We start from the raw sequence: 25,029 nt of genomic DNA, 5'->3' as shown, positions 1-25,029 counted from the left end.
CTCTAACAATGTCACCCACAAACATCAGAGTCCATGGAGACTCCTGTCTGATCTTGTCTGTCAACCTGTCCACTGAGGAGGGGAGAAGAAGTGTATTGGTACCAGTTTTTTAAGAATAAGGTGATGTAACTACAGAGGGCTAAAACTGATCAACTACAGCATGAAGTTATAGTGCTCGCTATAGGGATTCCCGTAAACCCGAGACTGAATGACTGAATATTCAGACTTACATATATTAAATCCGAGATTGCCATTTCTCAGAATACTCCCTTTTCTCCAAGACATGGGGATCTTAGAGTTAGTATATATAAGTTTGGGGCTGTGAGAAACTTCTTCCCCACATCGGGGGTGCAGCGGGGCTTACACCTCTGTAAAAAAGACGTTTTTAGGGGAAGAACGATGTTTGATATTTGCTGTTCTGCATTTTCAGTCTTTTTCTTTTTGTCAGCACTCAGAATTTCATGTTCCGACATTTCAATGGGGAGCTGTCTCAAACATACAATAAGCTGGTTATGATCAAAGACAAGATCAGAATCCCATATGCTTTATTCTACTTGTTTGATTTAATGTTATGCAAGTCTTTCACGGAGCCAGTCTTACTTTTGCATATTATTACAAAATGGTTCTATCAAAATGTCTGAATTTGATTAAATCTTCCTCAGTGTGCGTTCTCTGGCATGTAACCATACCTACAACACGCAGTAGTATTTCCATGTGCATGTTGGTGTCTATGCACCATCCCTGAAACTACAAGGTCAGCTGCAGTTTCATATTTATTTTTGTATTCATGTTATGATTACTTTCCTCCATGGCCTTTATTCTATGCACTTCCACTCCTTCATTTAAATGTTTAACCTCAGTCTAAATACATCTTATGCTTTTGCAAGTGTCAGGTCTTATTCCCTTAATATACTGCCTCTGACTGGATTATATCTGATACTGCAAACACATTTTTATTTTTTTACAAATGAATCATGAAGTCTCCAGACTCAAAGTCATTCTATCTGTGTTTAAGCTTAGTTGCATAAACATCTACTTACTGGTGAACACTTTGTTTTTCAGTAAAAGAGCTACACCTTAATCTGACAACTTTTTTCTTTATCATTTAGAATGCCTGGAATCTTTCTCTCAGTATTGTCAGCTAGTCTTTCTCCTCCTCTTTGAGGCTGAAAGTATTACATTATTTATTCTTGCCGATGACATGTAGCAACACTGCACAGTGGTCCCTTTCTGCTTTTTTATTTATTTATTTAGTTTTACTTAGTTTTCATATTTTTTCATAACTACGTACTGTGCAATCTTCGTGCAGAGTGCTCTCCCCTCCCCCACACATTTTAGGTTATGATTTTCAGTCTGGGTTAATTCTTTTCTGTATTCTGTATGAATTCATGTTGGATTTTAAATGCTGTCCTTCCTCCTTCTCCTCTTAAATCCAGCTCTCCCCTTCTGTCCTTTTCCTTTTATTTTTCTGCTAGTTTCTTCATTATGAAAATGTCCCCCCTTCTTCCTCCCGTATGTGCCATTCTTTCCCTTGGCTGTATACCATGCTGCCCCATCTCTTTAGTGCCACTCATTCTTTTATATTTTACCTCCATCCTGTTTATCCTCTCTCCTCTTGCCATTTATTTCACCCCTCACTCTCTGTCCACCTAAGTAGGTTATATAATAAGGTCTGAGTGGGAATCCCCTGCCCCCTTTTTTCTGACCCAGCCGTAGATTATTTTTTGACACCTTTCTATTTTTTCCTGTCTCTATCCACATTTCCAGGTCCTTCTGTAACTTTAGTAGTTTGGTCTCCACTGGGGTCCACTGGCAAGTTTCTTAATGCATTCAGTATAACTGGGAGAATCTCCATTCTGATAACATTGATTATACCTGATTATGTGTATGTTTTGTATCCTTTTCTATCCAGTACTCCCTGTATTTTCTCCCCCATCTCCAAATTCTTTTATAGTATATCACTTAATGTATGTCAGATATTTGGGGTCTTCCCTTGACTGATTGTATCCCACTCCTCCATTTCCATTTCCTTCTCCTATCCTGACTCCAACTGTCTCTGTCTGGTTACATCTAAGCCCCCAGACCCTTCATTTCCTCCATGACCATCTCAATATTCTCCAACATAAGCATGCGGTCATCTGTGTTCATTAGGGATCCTAACTGTACTACTGCTCTTTCTTCCAGTTGTGCCAACTTTTTCCTCACTTTAATTGCCTGTTGTAAACTGACTGGAGTGTAGGGTCCTGGGGACACAGAGCATTCTACATGGCCCACCTCCCTACTTTTAGTCCCTTGGCAAATCCTCCATTTACTATTACCTCTGTTTTTGGCTCATTGTAAATTACCTATATCGTTCCTACAAAGTTTCCCCATTTGTCTATTTATTATTTTCTCCCAGTGGAATTTACATCTGACTGTGTCAAAAGCCTTCATCCCTGCATCTGTTTCCCTCCATTTTAGTCATAAACTCTGTTAGAGCTGACCAATTTATTCCCACTATTCTTTCTTTTGCAAAACCTCTGCTCCTCTAGTGTTATTTTCAAAACAATCTCATCCAGTCTCTTTGCTGGCACTTTTGCCAACAACTTGATGTCTGCGTTTATTAAGGAGATTGGCCTGTCATCCTCTACTTCCATCCTGTCTCCCCCTCTTTAGGGATCACCACCACCTTGGCTCTTTCCAATTTATCTATTTCCTGTATTTCCTTTATGCTTTTTACTCCTTCATAACTGTCCCTATTATTGCTGCACCCCACTTGTACAGCCCCCTTCCTTTTCTGTCTTAATTTGCTATCCCTGCTTCTTTGATTTCCTTCATCATGACATTTGCATTCAGTCTCTCGGTTAGTATTCATCCGGCTCCCGTACTTCCTTTTTCTTCTTCTATTCCTGGTACATTTGTTGGTACATTCTATAAAGGTTTCTTGAACCATTCTATCCCCCTCCCTCTCTTTTCTCTTAACGCTTGCTACCTATCTCTCCTTTTTCTTATTTATACTTCCTAGCTAGATGTTTCCCCTGTTCTTCCCCAGGTACCCACCAGTTGTCCTTCCAGTGCTGTTTGTTTACTTCTACTGTTGTTTATTTACTTCTACTGTTGTTTATTTACTTCTACTGCTGTTTACTTCTACTGTTTTATTTACTTCTACTGCTGTTTATTTACTTCTACTGTTTTACTTCTACTGCTGTTTATTTACTTCTACTGTTGTTTATTTACTTCTACTGCTGTTTATTTACTTCTACTGCTGTTTATTTCTACTGCTGTTTATTTACTTCTACTGCTGTTTATTTACTTCTACTGCTGTTTACTTCTACTGTTGTTTATTTATTTCTACTGCTGTTTATTTACTTCTACTATTGTTTATTTACTTCTACTGTTATTTACTTCTACTGCTGTTTACTTCTACTGTTGTTTATTTATTTCTACTGCTGTTTATTTACTTCTACTATTGTTTATTTACTTCTACTGTTATTTACTTTTACTGCTGTTTATTTACTTCTACTGCTGTTTATTTCTACTGTTGTTTATTTACTTCTACTGATGTTTATTTACTTCTACTGCTGTTTACTTCTACTGTTGTTTATTTATTTCTACTGTTGTTTATTTACTTCTACTATTGTTTATTTACTTCTACTGTTATTTACTTCTACTGCTGTTTACTTCTACTGTTGTTTATTTATTTCTACTGCTGTTTATTTACTTCTACTATTGTTTATTTACTTCTACTGTTATTTACTTCTACTGCTATTTACTTACTTCTACTGTTGTTATTTACTTCTACTGCTGTTTATTTACTTCTGCTGTTGTTTATTTACTTCTACTATTGTTTATTTACTTCTACTGTTATTTACTTCTACTGCTGTTTATTTACTTCTACTGTTTATTTACTTCTGCTGCTGTTTATTTACTTCTACTGTTGCTTATTTACTTCTACTGTTGTTTACTTCTACTGCTGTTTATTTACTTCTACTGTTTATTTACTTCTACTATTGTTTATTTACTTCTACTGTTTATTTACTTCTACTGCTGTTTATTTACTTCTGCTGTTGTTTATTTACTTCTACTATTGTTTATTTACTTCTACTGTTATTTACTTCTACTGCTGTTTACTTCTACTATTGTTTATTTACTTCTACTGTTATTTACTTCTGCTGCTGTTTATTTACTTCTACTGTTGTTTATTTACCTCTACTGTTGTTTACTTCTACTGCTGTTTATTTACTTCTACTGTTTATTTACTTCTACTATTGTTTATTTACTTCTACTGTTTATTTACTTCTGCTGTTTATTTACTTCTACTGCTGTTTACTTCTACTGCTGTTTATTTACTTCTACTGTTATTTACTTCTGCTGCTGTTTATTTACTTCTACTGCTGTTGATTTACTTCTACTGTTGTTTATTTACTTCTACTGCTGTTTATTTACTTCTACTGTTATTTACTTCTGCTGCTGTTTATTTACTTCTACTGCTGTTTATTTACTTCTACTGTTGTTTATTTACTTCTACTGTTGTTTATTTATTTCTACTGCTGTTTATTTACTTCTACTGTTATTTACTTCTGCTGCTGTTTATTTACTTCTACTGCTGTTTATTTACTTTTACTCTTCTTCTTACCTTTACTTCCAGTTCAGTTTTTTTAACAGTATCCTCTGTTCTTTAGTGTTTCTTGGTTTATACCATTTTTCCACATTTACCTTTGTATCCTGTTAATTTCTCCTACCAATGTTCTCCTCTTCATCTTGGCTTCCTTTCCACCAGTCCATTCCCGGTTCTTCTCTAACTCCTGCTTTGATTCCATTCCTCCAGTGATTCCCCAGGTCTGTCTTCTCTGTAGTGTTCTCCTCCACTGGCTCCTGTGTCAGTTTTTGCAATTGTTGCTTCCATTCTTGATCTTTCCAATTGTCGCTCACCCATCTCCAACCCTTGTTCCTTTCTGTACTTGTTGTCATAGCTACAGCAGCACGGTGCAATATGTATCCCCCCATTATTCCTATCCCCTTCCCTATGTTTAGAACTTCCTCTTTGCCTATTATGCTATCCAGTTAACTAGCTTGACTCAAGCAGTTTCTGATAAATATATATCCCTTTGTCTCAGGGTTATCTTTCACTCCGTATATCCTACCAATCTCCTTCTTTAATGCTCTGTTTTAAGTCTCATTTTGTCATTATACTGTGCTCTCTTTTGCCAAACAGATTTGCTTTTCTTGGGATCTTCTGTGACACTTCAGCTCCTATTCTTCGAAGAACTTGCTGTAAAAGTTCTCTGAATCCTTGTTTGGGGCATGCATGTTCCCTTTGTTGCCCTCCTCCTTCCATTTAGTCTCCCTTGCCAAACAATCCACCTTCATTCCCCTTTTTTCTGCACCCTTTCTGTCACTACATGTAATCCCTTTTTGACAAAGGTGGCCACTCCACTCTTGGCATCTGCTGCTATATATTGTCTGATTTCCCCTTGGGTTACTGTGGACTCAGAATCTTCCCTCCCTCTTTTACATTTAATTTGGTCTCCTAGAGCAGTACCATATCCCTTTCCATCCTACTCATTCTGCTGTGTACATTTTTCCTTTTGATCAAGTATGAACCACCCCCCCTTCCCCCTTATGTTATAATTTTCAGTCTGGGTTCATTGTTTTCTGTTTTTTATTTTTGCAGTTTTCCATTCCCCCAATCACTGCCTTTGAACAGCTCTCCTCCCCTGGGATCCCTGTCAAGCTGGACCTTCTGACCTTTGGTCCCTGCATATACTTGGTCCCCTTTCTCTACAATAGAGTTGGATTTGTTGCTCTTCATCTTGAGATTTGAGTGCCTCTCCACTTGGATCATTCACCTTCTCCTATTTCCCCCCTCTGCTTTTTTTTCACTTTTCTATGATTGGCACAGCAGATACTGCTGTTACCTCACACCAAGTGGTTCCCTGGTTCAATTCTTAGCTGGGGTATCTTCTCCCTGCTTTTGCGTGGGTTTCCTCCAGGCACTCCAGTTTCTTCCCACAGTCTAAACAATGCAGTAGGTGGATTGTGCACTCTAAATTGGCCATTGGTGTGTGTGCCTGCAAGTGTGTAGTGTGGAAGAAGTACCACGGCAAGACTATCCACTCCGCAGTGTAAACCTTGGTTCTAGATGATATCATTGGTGAAGCGACACCCCCATCCCATGTGCAAAAATGGGAAAAGGAGTTTTGCGTGGATGTTGTATGATTGTCTTTCGTTGTTTGCTCTTTTCTCTCTCCTCCTCCTTGCTGTTGTCTTGACTTGTTTCCTTTGCGTTTGATCTTACTTTTGTGACAACTTCATGCATGTCATCTCGCTTTGCACTAATACATTGCAGTTGAACCTACGACTAATATTTCCATAATTATTCCTTGCTAGGCTTCTTACAGTTTGTTTTTTTAGACTTCCCACATTTTGTTTTTTAGGCTTCCTACATTTTGATTTCTAGGCTCCCCACATTTTTTTTTTTTAGGTTTCTTATGTTTTGTTTTTAGGCTTTCCCCATATTTCATTCAGGTGTACCATAAAACTTTTGCCCACTGCTTCAAGATAAGTTACTTTTACATAAAAATATTAATAAAATATGGTGTCTCCTAGGAAATGCCATGTAACACCAGTCTGCTGGTTGTACCCTGCCCCATTACCCTCTCTATTACTGCTGCATCACACAGCATTAAAAGTAATCTTCCCTATGAATAGTGCCCCACGTTCACCGATCCTATTAGTCCACTTCTGTCTCGTTTATCCCCTTTTGCCCTGTCACCTACATGACTTTAGTTTCTCACTTCTTGTCACACGCAGTGACGGCACGCAACGGAGCTCACACAGTACGGCCAGTCATTTTCTTCTCTTGCACTGCCTGTCATGTCTTCTCCCATCTCTGTATGATCAGACTGCCCAGATCTTTTTTTTAACACTTTTATTAAATGATCACTTAAGGCATACGCACACATACATTAATAGAAAAGAAAACAAAACATGTGAGCATTTTTTTTTCATCTGCACTCATTATACATTACATGTGTTTTCTTACTTTACAGTTCTCATTTCTATTTATTTCTATGTAATTTGCTCCTTCTGTTTTCTAAAAACCCCATTTCCAGTTCTTTTATCACTTTTAGAATATTCAATACTTCAAATACAGTTGGTTTAGATTTTGAGTTTCATTTTGTAGTAATTGCTTTTTGGCACCTAACAGAATTAAACTTAACAAGGTGTTACTATGTCTAGGCAATTCAGACCCTGTATCCCAGCTCAAAAGTATCATTTTCTTAGTTAAAGCCATTTGCTCACCTGATATTTCTGACAGAGTACTCTGTAGTGAACTTTTAAAATCTGCCAACTCATAACACTCTCAAAAGACATGCTTCTAGTCACCTCTTTCTTCCCCATCATAACTCCAACATTTGCCATCTACCTGAGGAAAATTATCTGGAGACGCCTTGGAGTGTAAAAATTCCTGTGCAAACATTTCCAAGCAAAAAATTCAAAACCTTCTATACTTTCCTGCGACTTGAGAATCAGACATCCAGTTCTTAATGGCATTGCTCTTGACCTCCTCCACTGGTCCACCATTCCATTTAGCTTTTCTTCCCTCCTCCTTTGACCAGTCTAGCCTGCTCAGGCCCTCCCCTGAGGCTTCAGTCACAGTGTCTCCTCTTGGACAGTATGTTCTTCTTTTGCTTGCAGTAGCACTTTACCTACCTGTGCTGTAGTTGCTACCAGACTCTCCTCTTCTGCTGGATTAACGCTTTGACCAGCTTCTTGCTCTTCTTAGTGTACCTTTTTTGTCCACTCCCCTCATATTTCCTGTTGTTCGTGTTCCTTTCTCCATTTCTGACAGCTATGCCCAGGATCTTTTCCACCCGCTGTCTTGTTGCCAATACTCTCTGTGCCTTTTACATCATCTTTAGTTCTTTTTTCCCCACAGATGCATCTACATCAGATCTTCTCCACGATGCATGTAATTTTATCTCCTCTTTGGCCTTTTTCAAGTTTATTAGGCAGTCCATTTCTGGTGGGATATTTGAATCTTTTTCTTTGCATCAGTTATTAAAGCTTTCAGTATAGGAAATCGCTTTAACAAAAGCTTGTACTTCTCCCTCTGTGTGGGACCTGTGTCTCTTTTGTAAGGTTCATAGATAAGTACTATACTGGCTGCCCTTGTGGGCCCTTATAAGCCTAGCCAATTTCCTTTCCAAAGGTAAGAACCAAACACCGCATCTTGTGTCTATGAGGTAACCACCTTAACCATTATACCCCCCCTTTCCTTCCATACTACGGTTAAGATGACAGGATATTTAATTCATGCAGATATTCCTTGGACTTTCAGTTGCCTAAATGAGTCAGACATCCATTTTCTTATCTTATGCAGTGAATTGGAATAATCCTTCACCAGTTTTATGATCACACCAGTAAAGTGTGTCACTTTAAGTGCTCTGGCTTGCCTCATACTTTCTTTACAAATGTGCAGTTATGTTAATAAGGGACTCAGCTCTGCAAGCATGTTAATATGTAACTTGGCTGTCCAGGCATGTTAACAAGTGACTCGACTGTCCAGGCATGTTAATTACTGACTTGACTGTCTAGGCATGTTAGGTGACTTGGCTGTCCAGACATGTTACTAAGCAACTTGACTGTCCAGACATGTTAATAAGTGACTCAACTGTCCAGATATGTTAATAAGTGACTTGAATGTCCAGGCATGTTGATTAGTGACTCAACTGTCCAGGCATGTTAATTACTGACTCGACTGTCCAGCCATGTTAGGTGACTTGGCTGTCCAGACATGTTACTAAGCAACTCGACTGTCCAGACATGTTAATAAGTGACTCAACTGTCCAGCCATGTTAATAAGTGACTCAATTGTCCAGGCATGTTAATAAGTGATTCGACTGTCCAGGCATGTTAATTAGTGACACGACTGTCCATGCATGTTAATAAGTGACTTGACTGTCCATGCATGTTAATTAGTGACTCGACTGTCCATGCATGTTAATTAGTGACTCGACTGTCCAGGCATGTTAATTAGTGACTCGACTGTCCATGCATGTTAATAAGTGACTCGACTGTCCAGGCATGTTAATAAGTGACTTGACTGTCCATGCATGTTAATAAGTGACTCAACTGTCCATGCATGTTAATTAGTGACTCGACTGTCCAGGCATGTTAATTAGTGACTCGGCTGTCCTGCACCTCCTGTTCGGATGGCTATGTTGATTCTTTCTAGAATTAGTTCTTGTAAAATGGGTAGTTGAGATCTTATTTCCACAAATTCCAGCAGCATTTTTCCAGATCTGTATCCAGGATATATACTGACACACCTTTCTACGCTTATTGTGTTATTTTCAAGTTATCCAGTTTTCCTTTTGGCCATCATAGTGCTTTTTTTTTTATCTGCCAGCCTTCTGTTACGTTCATGCAACTCCAGTCTCAGAGCTGCTCTGTCCTCCACCAAGTCCTGGATTATTTTTTCAGCTTATTTACTTCTCTTTGTTAACTGTATTTTCCTTCCCTCATTAGGCCTACATCATCAGTGACTGCAATTAGCTTTGGAACAATTTACAAAGCTATTCTTCCTGGAGAGCTGTCCTCCATTTTGTGACTTTTCTTGTTTTTTTTTTTCACCTGGAACTGGTCGAGTAATTACTTTTTCTGACCCTTTGTCTAGAGCTCTGAGCCTAAGTAGCCATCTTGCTTGGGCTCTCTCTGAAACCTCTTTTCTGCCTTCATAGCAGTTCTACCAGCCATAAAGAACATTTGAATTCATTGTTTCCAGATTTCATGCTACCATACAGCTTTTCAGACATTCATGGTTGAAGTGATGACCCCCCCCGCCCCCCACTTCCCTGGAACCTACCTATTGACCCCTTTACCTGCAACTAATGTCGGATTCAATCCATTGGGACAACAGCCAGGTATCCTTGGGCTTGGTAAGAACCTCACTGCCTACTCATTCCTGCCTGATGGAAAGTAACAGCCTATTTATTCCACTTATGGTGAGAGCCAGGTGACAGTGATTGGTCTTGCTTCTGGACCCAAGGAACAGCTTACCCATTCCTCCCATGGGTGCTACATAGTTGGGAAGAGGAGTCATGCATGTTGTCATACGTCCTTCTTGTCTATAGCTCTGCACAGGAGAGATACATGTTGACAGCACAAGCCAATCTGGCTGTTACAGGAAGGCAATATACTCAGCCACTGTCAGGGGTCACTAATGTCCCAAGACTAGTAGCCTCCCTTCCCCTATCCGTGGACAAGTGAGCCAAGTCAACTCCTCAGGTTCATCCTCTGCTACTCCGTCTCTCAAATGCCTGTGCCGCTGATTGAACATGAGTCATCGGGGCTATTATCAGGACTTCATAGCTCTACACCAACAGACTGAGGGGGAATGTGATGACATTCTGAGCCAAAATGAAGAGCTGCAATAACAGACTGATGATTAAGTGCTGTTTTAAGACAAATAGGGAACAAAATTAATGCATGTAAGAGCAAGATGTGCATATTAAAATGTAATCATTTTACTTTTATACAGGTGTGAAAATATTTTATTTTAAAATAAAGAAAACAAAACAGTGTTTTTACTGCCTGTGGCTATTACACTGTAACAAATCTCCCCTCCTTCCCCTTAAGAAGATCCATAAAAACACAGTGGCACAAAACACATATGATATCAACTATAACAAACACAGTGCAGCAAAAAAACTTGTAATATCAACTGTAGCAAATACAACACAGCACAAAAAACGACTTCTGATGTCAAATCTAACAAACACAGCACAGGACAGTAACAACTTCTGAAGTTAAAAGTAAATAACACAGCACACCATAAAAACAACTTCTGATGTTCATGTGATGAACAACTTTGCAGTGACAAAGACCCGGTTCAAAGCTCCAGAGACCACCCTTGCATTACCAGATTATAATTCATACCACACCTTTCGGCCAACTAACCTGGACCAAAATACTAAAGGTGTAGGCGTGTCCATATTCATTAAGGATATGCACACCTCCAGGCTAGTTGCTCAACATAATGCATCTGAAATTATCCAAGCGCAACTAACACTGGACAAGACTGCAATCCAGGTTGTAGCTTGTTACAGATTCCCCACCATGCCACAGGATTCCCATTCTTCATTTCATAAAATACTGGAAAATATTAAGGTACAATCCAATACCTCAATTATGGGCAATTTCAACTACCCCATCATCAACTGGGAAAACTACTCATGTACCAACTCATTCGCTTAACGTTTTCTGTAATTCGTAAATTCCAATGCCTTGGATCAGCTTGTCCACATCCCCATCAGGGGCAGCAATATCCAGGAACTGGTCATTACTAATATGGGTAACCAGTGTTCCATGCCAGAAGTCAACTCCTTGCTGGTCAGATCCGACCACAAGATAATCACCCTAGACATCCATATCCCGCCCCCACCCCCCATTAAGGAAACCACCGTCAAAATCTACTCCAAAGCCAACTTCATGCTTCTTAAGACAGAAGTGGCAAACTTCACAACACCCATGCAGATGGAAAATAGAGGTACAACTGCTGAATCTTACACAAATGCACTTTATAAGCACATACACAAGTGCATGGATCGTGCCATCCCCAACAGAATCAAGATACTATCCTCCAAAAAAAGGAAGCCAATCTGGTGGTCCCCTTCCATAAACAAACTCTACAACAGAAGGAAGAAGATGTTGCAAAAAAGAGTAAAATCCCAAGATTGGAGGAACTCCCTGGTCAGCCTCAGCAAGAAGCTGAGATCCCTCATAAAATCCTCCAAAGCCAGTTATGAAAATAAAATTGCCACTGATTCTAAAGACAACCAGAAAGCATTCTACAGCTATGTCAAGAATCTTAATGGCAACACTCATATCTGCTCTGAGTTACAGCACAATGGCACTAAATATGCAGAACCAACTGATATTGCCAACATCCTGGCAGATAGGTTCAATGCTAACTTTACCCCCCTCTCATCCTCCAAAGGGCCCATCTTAATACAGGAAGAATGCAAAGTCCCTATAATCATGGATGAACAAGTAAAGACCGCACTCTCCAAAGCCAAGAACACACCATCCATGGGACCAGACAACATCCCAGGCTGTGTACTGCACGAACTACAGAATGAACTGGCACCCCACCTAAGTACCATGTTCAATCATAGCCTCACCTCAGGCTAAGTGCCTACTGAATGGCGCACAGTGACAGTTATCCCACTCCACAAAGGGTATGCCACCACAGACCCTGGAAACTACTGCCCCATTAGCCTGATGAGCCTGGTCTGCAAGGCCATGGAACGTATCATCTTGGAGCTTATAAACAAAGAGATAGGTAACCTCCAAACCTTGGACCCTACTCAGTTTGAGTTTGTAAAAGGTAGATCATGTCTACTAACCCTGACTGACTTCTTTGAAGCAGTCACCAGAGCCACAGACGAGGGAAAGGTAGTGCACACAGCCTATCTTGATCTTGCCAAGGCTTTCGATACCATCCCCCACTCTGGAATTATAGATAAACTCACTAAACTAGGCATAAATACCTATGTCACAAGATGGGTGGCCAACTGGCTCACTGACAGAACCCACACAGTAAAAGTAGCCGACTCCAAGTCCGACTTCAGACTAGTGATTAGTGGAGTACCACAGGGTTCGGTCCTGGGTCCTCTCCTGCTCGCATCTACTTCTCTGAGGTGAAGGCCAACAGAGAAGGTCTTTGGCTAATAAAGTTTGCAGATGAATCACCTAATGATGTAGACATTCTACAAAAGGGCCTCACAGAGACAGATGCTTGGTGTCCAAGTCATGGCCTCAAGCTCAATGCCAAGAAGTGCACTGTCATCTCCTTCGGGAAAAACTCGGTATCCATGAACTACCACATAGGTTGTAGCTCACTAAACACCGAAAGTGTGATAAGAGACCTTGGGACACAGGTGGACAGTTGTCTCTCCTTTGATAACCACATCACCACAGTAGTCAGGAAATCCTTCTATGTGGCACACCTCATCACAAAAGGGCTCTCCTCTAGGAAAAAAGGAGGTCATTGTTCCTCTCTACTCATCCCTCATCAGACCCATTATAGAGTACAATGCCCCGTTTGACATGTATCTCACAAGACATCTACAACAATTGGAAAGGCCACAGAAATACCTCACTAAGAGGATTACCAGCCTCCAACAGATGCCATACACAAAAAACTCCAGCTCTACTCTGTCACATATCGCCTACTCAGAGGCGATCTCTGCCTAACATACCAAGCTATTTCAAATCCAGAGCTGTTGAGCATGCTACACTTAAATAAATCTCAATCTCTCTGAACCACACACTCCAGGGACCTAAACCTTGTCACCACAATAAACAGAACATGCTGGAGGGATAGAGTCCTCTGCCAGAGACTTCCCATACTCTGGAACAAACTACCCATTCATGTCAAGCAAAGCTCCTCATTGGCCGTCTTCAAGAAAAATCTTGACGACTGGATGGGAATTAGAAAATTACCGCAGGGATCACTTCTGCGGCGCTGCTCGACAAGGGCACAGGAAAGTAATTTTCTTGGGTGGCAAAAGCCTGGGAAACTTTTTGGCTAGGCTTATATAGGCCCCAGGGCCAATAGCCTTGTACCCACCTATGAACCTATGAACCTATGTCAAATGTAAGAAACACAACACAACACAGTAACAACTTCTGAAGTTAAAAGTAAATAACACAGCACAGCATAAAAACAACTTCTGATGTCAAATGTAACAAACACATTACAGTGACATTTTCTGGTGTTAAAAGTTAATGACAGTGCAGCATAAAAAAGAAAGTACAGTTGTGTATACTTACCATAAATATAGATGTCTGAGTGTATTCACTGTTGCAGTCCTGACTTATAGGATTTCCTGCTGTGGAGGACTTTGGCTGGCCCGACTACCAGAGTAAAAGTCTTCCCTCCTATGACCGGCAGATGCACTTGACTGATGTCAATATGCTGGGGTATAAGTGGAGTCCACCTACCTCATTACCTCAGTTGTTTTTTTGCACCTTGTAGTTCGCAGCCCCCCAACAGGAGCAGCAGGTCAAGGCCAGATGGATATGGCAAGGATCCCTAGGCAGGAGGAGGTGTACAGGAGGGATCCTCGGTACATGAGAAAAAGTAATAGCTTCCCTGAAGGCTATTGGGGAAGGATGGAGGGAAAGATGACTGCAACAGTGAATGCCCTTGAACATCTACATTTATGGTAAGTGTATGCAGCTGTACTATGTTCTTTGTGTTTCACTGCTGCAGTCCTGACTTGCGGGAAGCTTTCCAAAGCTTAAAAGAGGGGAGGTGGTGAAGTAAGATGCGAAAAGGAGGTTTGAAGGGAAATGCTGTTAAAAGCTGAACTGGAGTAGAAGATGGCTGACAGAGGTAGTGTCTGGTGTGAAAGGGTAGAAAAGATCAGACGACAGAAGCTCCTCTCTCGCTTGGTGAGTACACCCTTTATGGAGGTAGTAGAGGACCCAGCTGTCCTAATGGAATTGGCCATTACAGACACAGGAAAGATCCTTCCTGGATGATTTAGAAAGAGGGTACTGGGAGAGAGAGAGAGAGAGAGAGAGAGAGAGAGAGAGAGAGAGAGAGAGAGAGAGAGAGAGAGAGAGAGAGAGAGAGAGAGAGAGAGAGAGAGAGAGAGAGAGAGAGAGAGAGAGAGAGAGAGAGAGAGAGAGAGAGAGAGAGAGAGAGAGAGAGAGAGAGAGAGAGAGAGAGAGAGAGAGACAGAGAGAGAGAGAGAGAGAGAGAGAGAGAGACAGAGAGAGAGAGAGAGAGAGAGAGAGAGAGAGACAGAGAGAGAGAGAGAGAGAGAGAGAGAGAGAGAGAGAGAGAGAGGGAGAGAGAGGAGAGAGAGAGAGAGAGAGAGAGAGAGAGAGAGAGAGAGAGAGAGAGAGAGAGAGAGAGAGAGAGAGAGAGAGAGAGAGAGAGAGTGAGAGAGAGAGAGAGAGAGAGAGAGAGAGAGAGAGAGAGAGAGAGAGAGAGAGAGAGAGAGAGAGAGAGAGAGAGAGAGAGAGAGAGAGAGAGAGAGAGAGAGAGAGGAGAGAGAGAGAGAGAGAGAGAGAGAGAGAGAGAGAGAGAGAGAGAGAGAGAGAGAGGAGAGAGAGAGAGAGAGAGAGAGAGAGAGAGAGAGAGAGAGAGAGAGAGAGAGAGAGAGTGAGAGAGAGAGAGAGAGAGAGAGAGAGAGAGAGAGAGAGAGAGAGAGAGAGAGAGAGAGAGAGACAGAGAGAGAGAGAGAGAGAGAGAGAGAGAGAGAGAGAGAGAGTGAGAGAGAGAGAGAGAGAGAGAGAGAGAGTGAGAGAGAAAACATTTTTTGGCATGGCCTGCAAGATACAGAATCTCCTCCACTGAGGTTAGTACTGGTAATATTCCACTGACCAGAAAATTCTGAAGAGTTTTATAGAGGCCATGTAAGAGGGTAGCTGTCTGTGGAAGTTTTGAGAAAGGCAGGATACTCTTCCCTCCATACTGAGGGTCTGGAGAGAAAAGAGGTAGGTGCCTGGCTAGAAAAAGGGAGGCATCAGTCATCAGCTTGGGTTTGATGATAGGGTTAGACCTGAGGGGTCTATATTATATTTTTGAAAATTTCACAGAGCGAATCACTATAGGTCGACACCTAGTGATCGATCTATGAAATAATCGAAAATCTAAAAAAAAAAAAAATTTAAAACAAAGAAACAAAGTAAAGGGTGTAGGCAGGGGGCAACCCCCCCTGCACCCCCCACACCCCCCTCTACTTATTTATTTTATTTTTATTTTTATTTTTACATTTGTTGACCGGGCTAGTCTAACTGGATATATGTCCATTTTCAGTAGAGGCCCGGGGAGAAAAGCTCCAAGCATTAACAGTGACAAAGTTTACAATATATCAAAAAACACTTAAAATCACAGTACAGAGGCAACATTGGTGTAAAGAAAAAAGACACTTAAAATCATAGTACAGAGGCAACACTGGTCAAAAGAAAAATTATACTAAACACAATAATAAAATTGAGAAAGACACAAAGGAGAGACGAGCCTTTTATTTTATCCTCATACTAAGAAGGACAGTGTAGTGACTAGAATTAGAGGTCTAGGTTAGTGGAGTAGAGAAAGAGGTGAGTGCAGGATGGTTAAAGAGATATCAGTCTGGGTTTGCACATGGACAAAGCCAGTGAGTTTTAAGATGTTCTTTTAGATGTTTTTTAAATAGAGAAGTAGAAGCTAGGGTTGATATTTCAGAAGGTAGTTGATTCCAGTTTTTCCCTGCTGTGTTTGAGAAAAGTGAGTCACCAGCTTTGTTGTTAGATTTAATCGAGGAAGCTAGGAGCTTATTAGCAGAGCGTAGTGTAGCCAGATTTTTGTATGGTGTAATCATATTAGTGAGGATAGGGGTGTTGTTGGGGTGGTGTAGGATCTTTTGGGTGATAAGTAATTGTTGACAAAGTATATGGTTCTGTAATTCTAGCTATCCCAGTTGTTTGAGGTTGAGGCAGTGGTGAGTTTTAAAGGGGGAGCAAGTGATGAATCTTGCTATGCTATTATAACAGGTGGAAAGTTTGGAGATGTTGTTTTTAGATAGGTTAGTATATATAGCAGAGGCATAGAAAAGGGTAGAAATAAGATTGGTCTGGGCAGTAGTTTTTCTGGCAGAAGGGGTAAGGAAGGGTTTAATTCCATAGAGGGTACCATGTTTTTTATTAACAGACTTTATAGTGGAGTTAATGTGGTCATCGTAGTTGAGGCGATTATCAATTGTTACACCTAGTAGGTGGGTTGTAGTATCTGGGGTTATGTTGGTAGCATTGTTAGAGGTTACTGAGAAGAATGGATAAGGTGATTTATGAGTTGGAGTAAAAAGCAGTAATTTTGTTTTTTTGGGATTTAGGAGGGGGCAGTGTTGCATAAACCAATTTTCAACATTATGGAAAACAGTTTGGGTGAGGGACTGGAGAGAGGCTATGTTCTTAGCTGTACAGATTAAAGTAGAGTCATCTGCATATTGAATGCAGGTGGCTTGTGGAATGTTTGTGTGTAGATCGTTAATAAATAAGGAAAAAAGAAGGGGACCTAGTATAGAGCCTTGGGGTACTCCAATATTTACTGGAAGTAAAGTAGACAGATTGTTATTCCAAAGTACTGCTTGCTGTCTGTTTTCCAGATAAGACCTAAACCATTGTAATGCTTGTGGATTTAGTGAATTGGCTTTCCGTTTGTCTAGAAGTAAGTTATGGTTAACCATATCAAAGGCTTTTGACAGGTCAATAAATAGTGCAAAGGAAAAAGAGTTATTGTTACAATTTTTGTTTATAGAGTCAGTGAAGGATAGCAGGGCAGTCGTTGTGCTATGGAATGGCCTGAAGCCATGTTGGCAGTTTGCCAGTAGATTATTTTGTAGAAGGTGGTTAAGTAGTTTGTTGTGAATACATTTTTCCATTATCTTAGCTACTGGGGAGAGTAAGGCAATAGGCCGAAAGTTAGAAAGTTCAATAGAAGATCCACTTTTATGTAAAGGGATGATGTGGGATACTTTCCATATGGTAGGGATTTTGCCTTCTGAGATAGTTCTATTAATAAGGATAGAGATGGGATAGTCTATGGCTTTTGTGGCAATTTGTAGGTATTCAGCTGGAAGACAGTCAGCAGAAGGGGTGCAAGGTTTCAATTTTTGAAGGAGCTTACAGATAAGAGATGTAGGTACAGGTTGTATTTGAAAGGTAGGAGATGAAGTCTTTGAGGTATTTAGAGGGGAAGCAGTAAAAGGAGATAAAGAATTGGCTAGGATTAGAATGGCTTCTGTGAAGTAGTTATTAAAGGCATCAGGAATCTTTTTGGAGTTAGTTTGGTTGAATCCTGCAGGGGCAGGAGTAGTAGAGTGGCCTGGCCAAATATGTTTGTTAATCCCTAACCAAAATTTTTGTGGAGTTTGTTGACTGGTTTGTTGGAGGTGAAGGTAGAAGTCTTTTTTATCTCTAAGAATATCTTTCTTGGTGGCATTTTTTAACTGTTTAAAGTGGAGGTGATCTGATGGACATTTGGTGGCTCTCCATTTAGCCCAGATTTTGTTTCTGAGGAGCATCTTTTGCCTTGTTTGTTTTGTGAGCCATGGGGCAGATTTGGTTCTTATTCTAGAAGAGCGATAAGGTGCATGGGAATCTAGGATTTGACAAAATTTGCTATTAAAGTAGGTCACTGCTTCATCAAGTTCAAGATGAGTCATAGGTGACCAGTCACAAGCTTGTAGTTCAATTAGGAAGCTGTCTGGATTAAAGAATTTTTTAGAATGGGAGGTTTTGAAATTATTAGTAGTTGGGATATGGACTTTTTGTCTTATAATGTAGGTAAGCATATGGCCACTGATATCGTCAGGAAGGGTTCCTGGTGTATAGGTTTCAGGGTGGCTATTAATAAGGATCCAGTCAAGTGTGGTTTCCTTACTGCTAGCTTTGTGGATTCTAGTTGGAGTAGTTATTATTTGTGAGAATCCAAAGAGATTTATGTGATTAGTAGGGTTAGGGGAGCTGCAGGTAGACCAGTCAATGTAAAGTCGCCCAGTACAATGGTCTCCTGGGGTAGTTGGGTAGAGAGATAACTAAGTAAGTTTTCAAGAGTACTGATATTATTACCAGGGGGGAGATACATGCAAATTAGATAGATAGATTTGGAGTTGTTGATTTGGAGTTTAGCAGTCAGGGTTTCAGACTTTGTATCTGATGATGGGAGCACATTAAATGGGGGATATTTATAGATTAGATTTATAGAAAATGGCTATGCCTCCACCTTTTTTGGTTTTACGGTCACATCTAAGGATATTATAGCTAGGAGGGGTTATTTCCTGGTCCAGAGTGGATGGTTTTAGCCAAGTCTCTGAAATATACCAACTCCGAGATCGCGCTACAGTGTAGGAAATGGAAATCCTCCATTTCCGCACTGTATTGCACTGAAGTGCGATCTCAGAGTTGGTATATTTAAGTAGCGGGAGGTGTGGGGGATGCAGGGGGGCTTTCCCTCCTGCCTACACCCTTTACTTTATGTTTGTGTGTTTTTATTTTTTAGATTTTTGATTATTTCATAAATCAATCACTAGGTGTCGAACTATAGTGAGTCGCTCTATAAAATTTTCGAAAATCTAATATAGACCCAGGCCTGAGAGCTTACAGAGTCCCTAACTGGACAGGTAGATGATAAGCAGGCAGGATTCCATGTCAGAAGATCAAATCTTTCCTAGGACAAGGTTTAGGCAGCAAGGTGGTGTATGAGGTCACCTGGGGGCCATGAGTGAAGGCCCTAACAGAGGTAGGCGAAGGTGGGTATGTGTGAAGGAAGTAGGCTGAAAGAGCTGAAACCTGAACCTTGCAGTATGAGTGACAAAGGCCTAGAAAAATAAAATTTAAGAATAGGGCCAGAAAACAGGGATCTTGGCCCTGCTGGGGTCCTGATAGAACTGTGCCCCCCAGTATGAAAGCCTTCTTACTATGTTGCCCAGGCTTTTCTTGAGCTAGGCCATCTTGCTTTTCCTAAGATGTCTTGCACAAGCTAATACATGGAAGTGGGGGAATGGGGAGTGTTAGCAAGATCATGCTTGGATTCCCTGAGTTCTGTCTCTGAAGTCAGCGCACTAGCACCTGAAGCTACAGAGACAGTTGCCTCCTCTTTCTCTGAGAGAGTAATATTCCAGCTAAAAGACAGAGTAAGCAGGTATGATCCAAGCTTATAGGAAGAGGGTTAGCAGGAAGGCTAAGAAGAAGAAGGGAGTACCAAAGTATAATTGATCAAACTGGTGCTATAAGGAAGTCCGGGTGGTCAGTGATTTCTGGGCATTCTTGGGAAAAAGGGCATTGTAATGAAAGCCTAACTGAAAAGGATTGTCCATGAGAATAAGAAGGTGTCCATAGTTGCATTGTGTTTTTTTTCCCTGGTGGTGAAGAGTTCCATTTGTGGGGTTCTCCATCCTTTGGCTATGATGTGAGGAATCTCTCAATGCATCTGTCATTTGAGGGTGTCTACAGGCTTCTGCTTTGTCTGTTTGTTGGTAGAGCACCCCTGGATGAATTGAGCCCACCGGTGCCATCTCATAGGATTAGCTGGGGGGACTGTAAATCTATCCTCATAGCTAAACAGTGAGGGTAGGGGTGTTTTTTTCCCCTAGATATCTGTGCCATACGTGAGTGTGTCATCTTCTGTGACCATGAATAGCACTCTTGAGTTGGAGTTCTGTTCTGGGTACTAAAGAAGCCCTTTGAGCTGACTGAAGCTCCTGCTGTCCAAGTACTTATTCACATCCTTTATGTCAGCAACAGTTTTAAGAAAGTGACTGCAGTAGTCCTTGGAGGATTAGTATTTGGGATTGCTGTTAGCAGAGTTGAAGGATTGAGTTTAGAGGAAAGTCTTATGTATACCACACACAAATGCCTTTTAGGCCAGACATAAGCCTTTTCTGACCAAGGGAAGTTTTAGTTGTTGGCCCCCTACCACGTGGAGGTACCACAGAGGTCTCCTCAGGTGGGATGGAAGAGGCTAAAGAGGCAAAGCCAGTCACAGTGAGGAGAAATTCTTGTGTGCAGGAAGGTTTAATTTGTAAAAAGATGAAGTTATGTCTCCCTTACTCCATTACACAAAGTGTGTACTACTTTGGTTTTAGTGTACAAGCTGTTTCCTTCTCGGGGTCACTTCTTTTCCCCTTTACTAGGAAGTACAATCTTCTCATGAACAGTTTGTATCCATCAACTTCTACCTCCCAAGCAGCAAGGATTTATGTCACATGCCTGGCCTGTCTGTAATGTACTGAACACTATAGGTCAGGTGGGGCCACACTGCCTGGAGGCAAGAAGGTTAGAGTCCAAAGGGGTCCCACCCTAGAACCAAAATTTATTTTGAGAGTGACCTTTAGATTCTGGGTTCACAGCTCATTAGTAGGCCAGCTTTTCTAACAGGCCAAGCTAAGCCTCCCCAATTCCATTTTCCAAGGTGAAAAACAAACTCTGTACCTTGTGTCTGTGAATCAAAATCTTAACCATTATACCAACTCACAATCTTTAGAGTGCTATAAAGCAATTAAGGTTCTAAACCCTGCACCTTGCTAGTGACTAAGTACTGTTATTGCCCGGGGGGGTACTGAAGTGCTCAAAAAAAGGGCAAGGTGCAAATATTCAAAATTTGGAGCTTGATAAGGGCCCAGTAATCCTCAACTACATCCCTTACGGGGAACCATTGAGAAGTTTGTTTTGAGGACTGGGGTCCCTAAGAAAACCTTCGTGTAGGACATATGTCAAGAGAGGTGAAGGTTAAAACCCCTGCAAAGGATAGAGAAAAGTCTGATGACTGAAAAGAGAAAGGGCCAGATTGTTTGAAAAGTGCCATTCTCTCTCTTCTGGGAGAGGTGGTAGGAAAGGGAGTCCCTGGTGATGGGGAAGATGAGTGGTCTTGGTCGAGTCCCTGGCACTGAGTGTGGCCCCTTTTCTTGTGGGCCTTCTCTTGGCCTATAGTGGGTCAGGAAGGAAAGGCACAGAGCTTGGTGTGGTAGTTTCTGCTGAAACATGGGGGCTGCACCTGCACAAGAGATTTGATTGTCTGCCTTGACTTAGCCCTGTCCTCCACTTCTTTGAGAATAGCTACTGCTTTAGGGCCACAGACTGACTCCTTATCCAAGGGAACATCCAAAAGTTTGGACTTTACATGCTCTGTAAGGTCTTGCCATGCTTGCCTCCTAATGACAGACCCAGTGGCTGCAGCCCTGCTGGCAGTCTGTAAAGCATCAAACCCACAGCACAAGGAATGGTTCATCACTTGTAAAGTGGATTAATGTCCATTAATTTTTGAGATAAGGCTTTATTTTCAATGGTCACCTCTAGCTAAAATGTCTGCCCTTCAGGGGACTCACTAACACATCTAGGTAAAATGTCTGCCCTACACCAAATAGTTCTAGAGTTGAATCAGGAGCAGAAACGACAATTGGGACATCATGGGAAGGGCAAGAAAAAAGTAATGCAGAGGATATGAAATTCCTGGTGTGGAATTTGTTTACCAAAATGGAGGCAGTTGTTAACTTTCTCTGATATTAGTTTAGAAAAGGAAAGAGTTCCCCAGCAGGGTACTTAACTTTAGAAGTTTTCATTCTGGTGCAGACTGACTGACTGATGTACTTCTTCTGCTTCAGGCTCCAAAGGCAAGAAAGAATTGGGTAATGACTTAGGCAGACACCATTTATACCCCAGAATACTGATGTCAGTCAAGTGCATCCACCGGTCATTAGAGAAGGAGGGAAGACTTTTACTTGATAGTCGGCCCAGCCAAGGACTTCCATGTCAGAAAATCTCAAAAGTCAGGACTGCAACAGTGAAACACAAAAAACTTCTGATGTCAAATTTAACAAACACAGCACAGTAACAGCTTCTGATGTCAAAAGTAAATAGCACAGCACAGCATAAAAACAACGTCTGATGTCAAATATAGTAAAAACAATGCAGCATAAAAAACTTTTGATATCAAATGTAGTTTTATATCTGACATCCTGTATTATGTGTATCAGTATACCTACTGCCAGCATGACAAAATGAACAGGCAACAAAAATGAATGCTCGTCAGAAGCTTTATGCTCAGTTAGTTCATGTGCTCTTCAAACTGAGTGGAGTTTTTTTTTTAGCTTGAATCAAGGAGTTCTTTTCCTCCTGAATTTTGATCAATGGGGATGTCAAAAGGGTGGCACTGCCTAGGGCACTAAACATCTGTGCTACAGCCCTACCTTCTGTGGACTTAACCTGGTGGAATTGTCTTTGTTGCAGGCTAGAATTAAGGCATGGTTGAGGGCTATGACAGACAGCCTGCTTACATGGTACCGAGAGAAATACTGTAAACATAATGCATATTTCTAAGAATCCAAGGTGAGCTGCTTTCATTCTGTTTGCAATAATAACATTACTTTACTTATATATCTATGCATCCAGTGTCTTTTCAGACTTACACCACTGGTGTGTGCACAGGCAGTTTGGCCATGAAACTGCCGACTTATTGTTCTTTGTAAAACGTCTGCTATGAAATATATAACTGATTTAGACTAATACTCCCTTAAAAAGCTGTTACCATTTCCCTGTGGAGAAGTTATCATGTTCCTAAAGTGTTTTTGTTGGTTCTTATAGGGTTATTAACAAGACCTTTATTTCTGCAGCTGTTCCTGATAACCCTAACCTTGAAGGACTTGCTAAAGGCCTTTGCAGAGTCTACAATGGAGACCATCCAAAAGTCAGTCCAACTGTTAACAACAGTTGACTGAACTAACCAATGTGCTTGCTTCTCCGAGCAATGTGCCTGCCCTAAAGAAATTGAGCAAACAAGATGACTTGGAATCCTACCTGGTGGCTTTTGGGGATAGATCAGAATGGGAGAATATTCTGTCACATTCAACGCTGACAGAGCAGTAGCATCCCAGATGCATGACTTAAAACATATTCCAATGCTACAGTAAGATCCTGTGAGCTACAGAAAAGTAAATATGTTAGACGCTTAAGACAGACTTAGAAGAGCTTTTCCTAGTGGTATAAGAAAATGTTTACTGCAAAGCAATCCCAATAACTCTTACATGCTAGTTACTTTAGCAGAATGTTTACTAATTGTGACACAACACTTAAAACTGAATTGTCTGTTCCTACATATGACGTTAGAATAACAAATGTGATATATTCTGTTAAATAAAACAGTTGCAAGTAATGCATTAACCTATTTCAAATGTGTGTGTGTGTGTGTGTGTGTGTGTGTGTGTGTGTGTGTGTGTGTGTGTGTGTGTGTGTGTGTGTGTGTGTGTGTGTGTAAGGGCGTTACATTGCTAATTTTTTTACCACTAATACTGAAAAGAATGCTAGCAGTGGAAATGTGAAACTGAAATGCATGCTACAAATCAATTTGCTCCTGCAGACTGTGACAGGACTGCAGCTTGAATAAATGAGTCTGCTTTATGTTGCTATGTTACAACCAAGCTAATGACATCTCCTATGTTGCTACAAGGGAGGGAGGTTCAGTGACTGCTAAATTCCTGCATTACTACCCATCTCAAGGGTCTCTTGGTATGTAAGCATACAATGTGTAACAAGTAAACAGTTGAGATAGCAGGATGGGAGATTAAAGCAACACATTTAAAGTTAAGGAGTCATGTTAGTAGCTCCTGTTGGCAGCCCATAAGACACCAGGGTTATATGTGAATGTGAATATGAAGGGATACTTTATTTATTTTATTATTTTATTTTATTTTACATTTGTTATCTGGGATGGTCCGACTGGATACATGTCCCTTTTCAGCGGAGGCCCCGGGGAGAAAAGCTCCAAACATAGATACAGAAAATTTTACAATTAAACACGCTGAGCAAAGTTACAAATTCAATTCAGAAGTACATTCAAAATGGATCAAAAGACATGTAATCTCTCATATAATAAACTAATATGTTAAAGACTTACAATTCAGAATCATTTTACATGTAGCCAAACTACACTTAAAACCTTTACCAACTGTACTTAAAATCTTCACCAGCAAAATAATGTTTTAATTTTCATGATGTTATCATGTGATTGGCTGAGAGCATGTGGCTACTTTAATTATGCAATTTAATTGTAAACTTAAGTAGAAATGCTGAAACTGATTTTAATTCTAATAAAGCTCTGCTGAATGAAAAAGTTACATTCTGTAGCAGGCAGTCTTTATTTTTTTTGGAATTCTTTATTTTTATTGTACATGACATCTTTTTTTCTGAGCCAATCCTTTCACAAAACATTTGCCAATGTCACACATGAACTTGGTGCCTCTCTTAAAGTAGGGGACAAAAGTCTGTCTATTCTGCTTCACTTACTTGCTCATAAGCCATGAATTTGATGGCCGACTCAGGGGCAATCTTCAGAACATTGATCCCATTGCCACGCCAAAGGGACCGGATGCCCCCTTCATGGATCATGGTTCTTAACCCACTGATGAAGCCCAGGCTGTTGGACTTAGATGCATGGACCTGTAAGCGTTGGTAGAAGGCAGCAGTAAGAAAACTCTCCTTAACACAGTGTTAATG

At 40.7% G+C, this 25,029-nt stretch overlaps 1 protein-coding gene across 1 annotated transcript in view; it reads right to left on the bottom strand.

The window, feature by feature from the left end:
• Positions 1-25,029, bottom strand: part of SLC25A23 (solute carrier family 25 member 23) — a 1,355,089-nt gene that overhangs the window by 312,311 nt on the left and 1,017,749 nt on the right. Inside the window, exon 6 of the mRNA XM_044057174.1 lies at positions 24,820-24,972. Coding sequence (XP_043913109.1) covers positions 24,820-24,972 — 153 coding nt within the window. The remainder of the gene's footprint in view (positions 1-24,819; positions 24,973-25,029) is intronic.

The sequence above is a fragment of the Protopterus annectens genome, chromosome 15.part0 (assembly GCF_019279795.1).
Source record: "Protopterus annectens isolate FY-2018-M chromosome 15.part0, PAN1.0, whole genome shotgun sequence".
Taxonomy (NCBI): domain Eukaryota; kingdom Metazoa; phylum Chordata; order Ceratodontiformes; family Protopteridae; genus Protopterus; species Protopterus annectens.
Note: the sequence above shows the minus strand (reverse complement) of the source record. Positions and strands in the feature narration are given on the sequence as shown.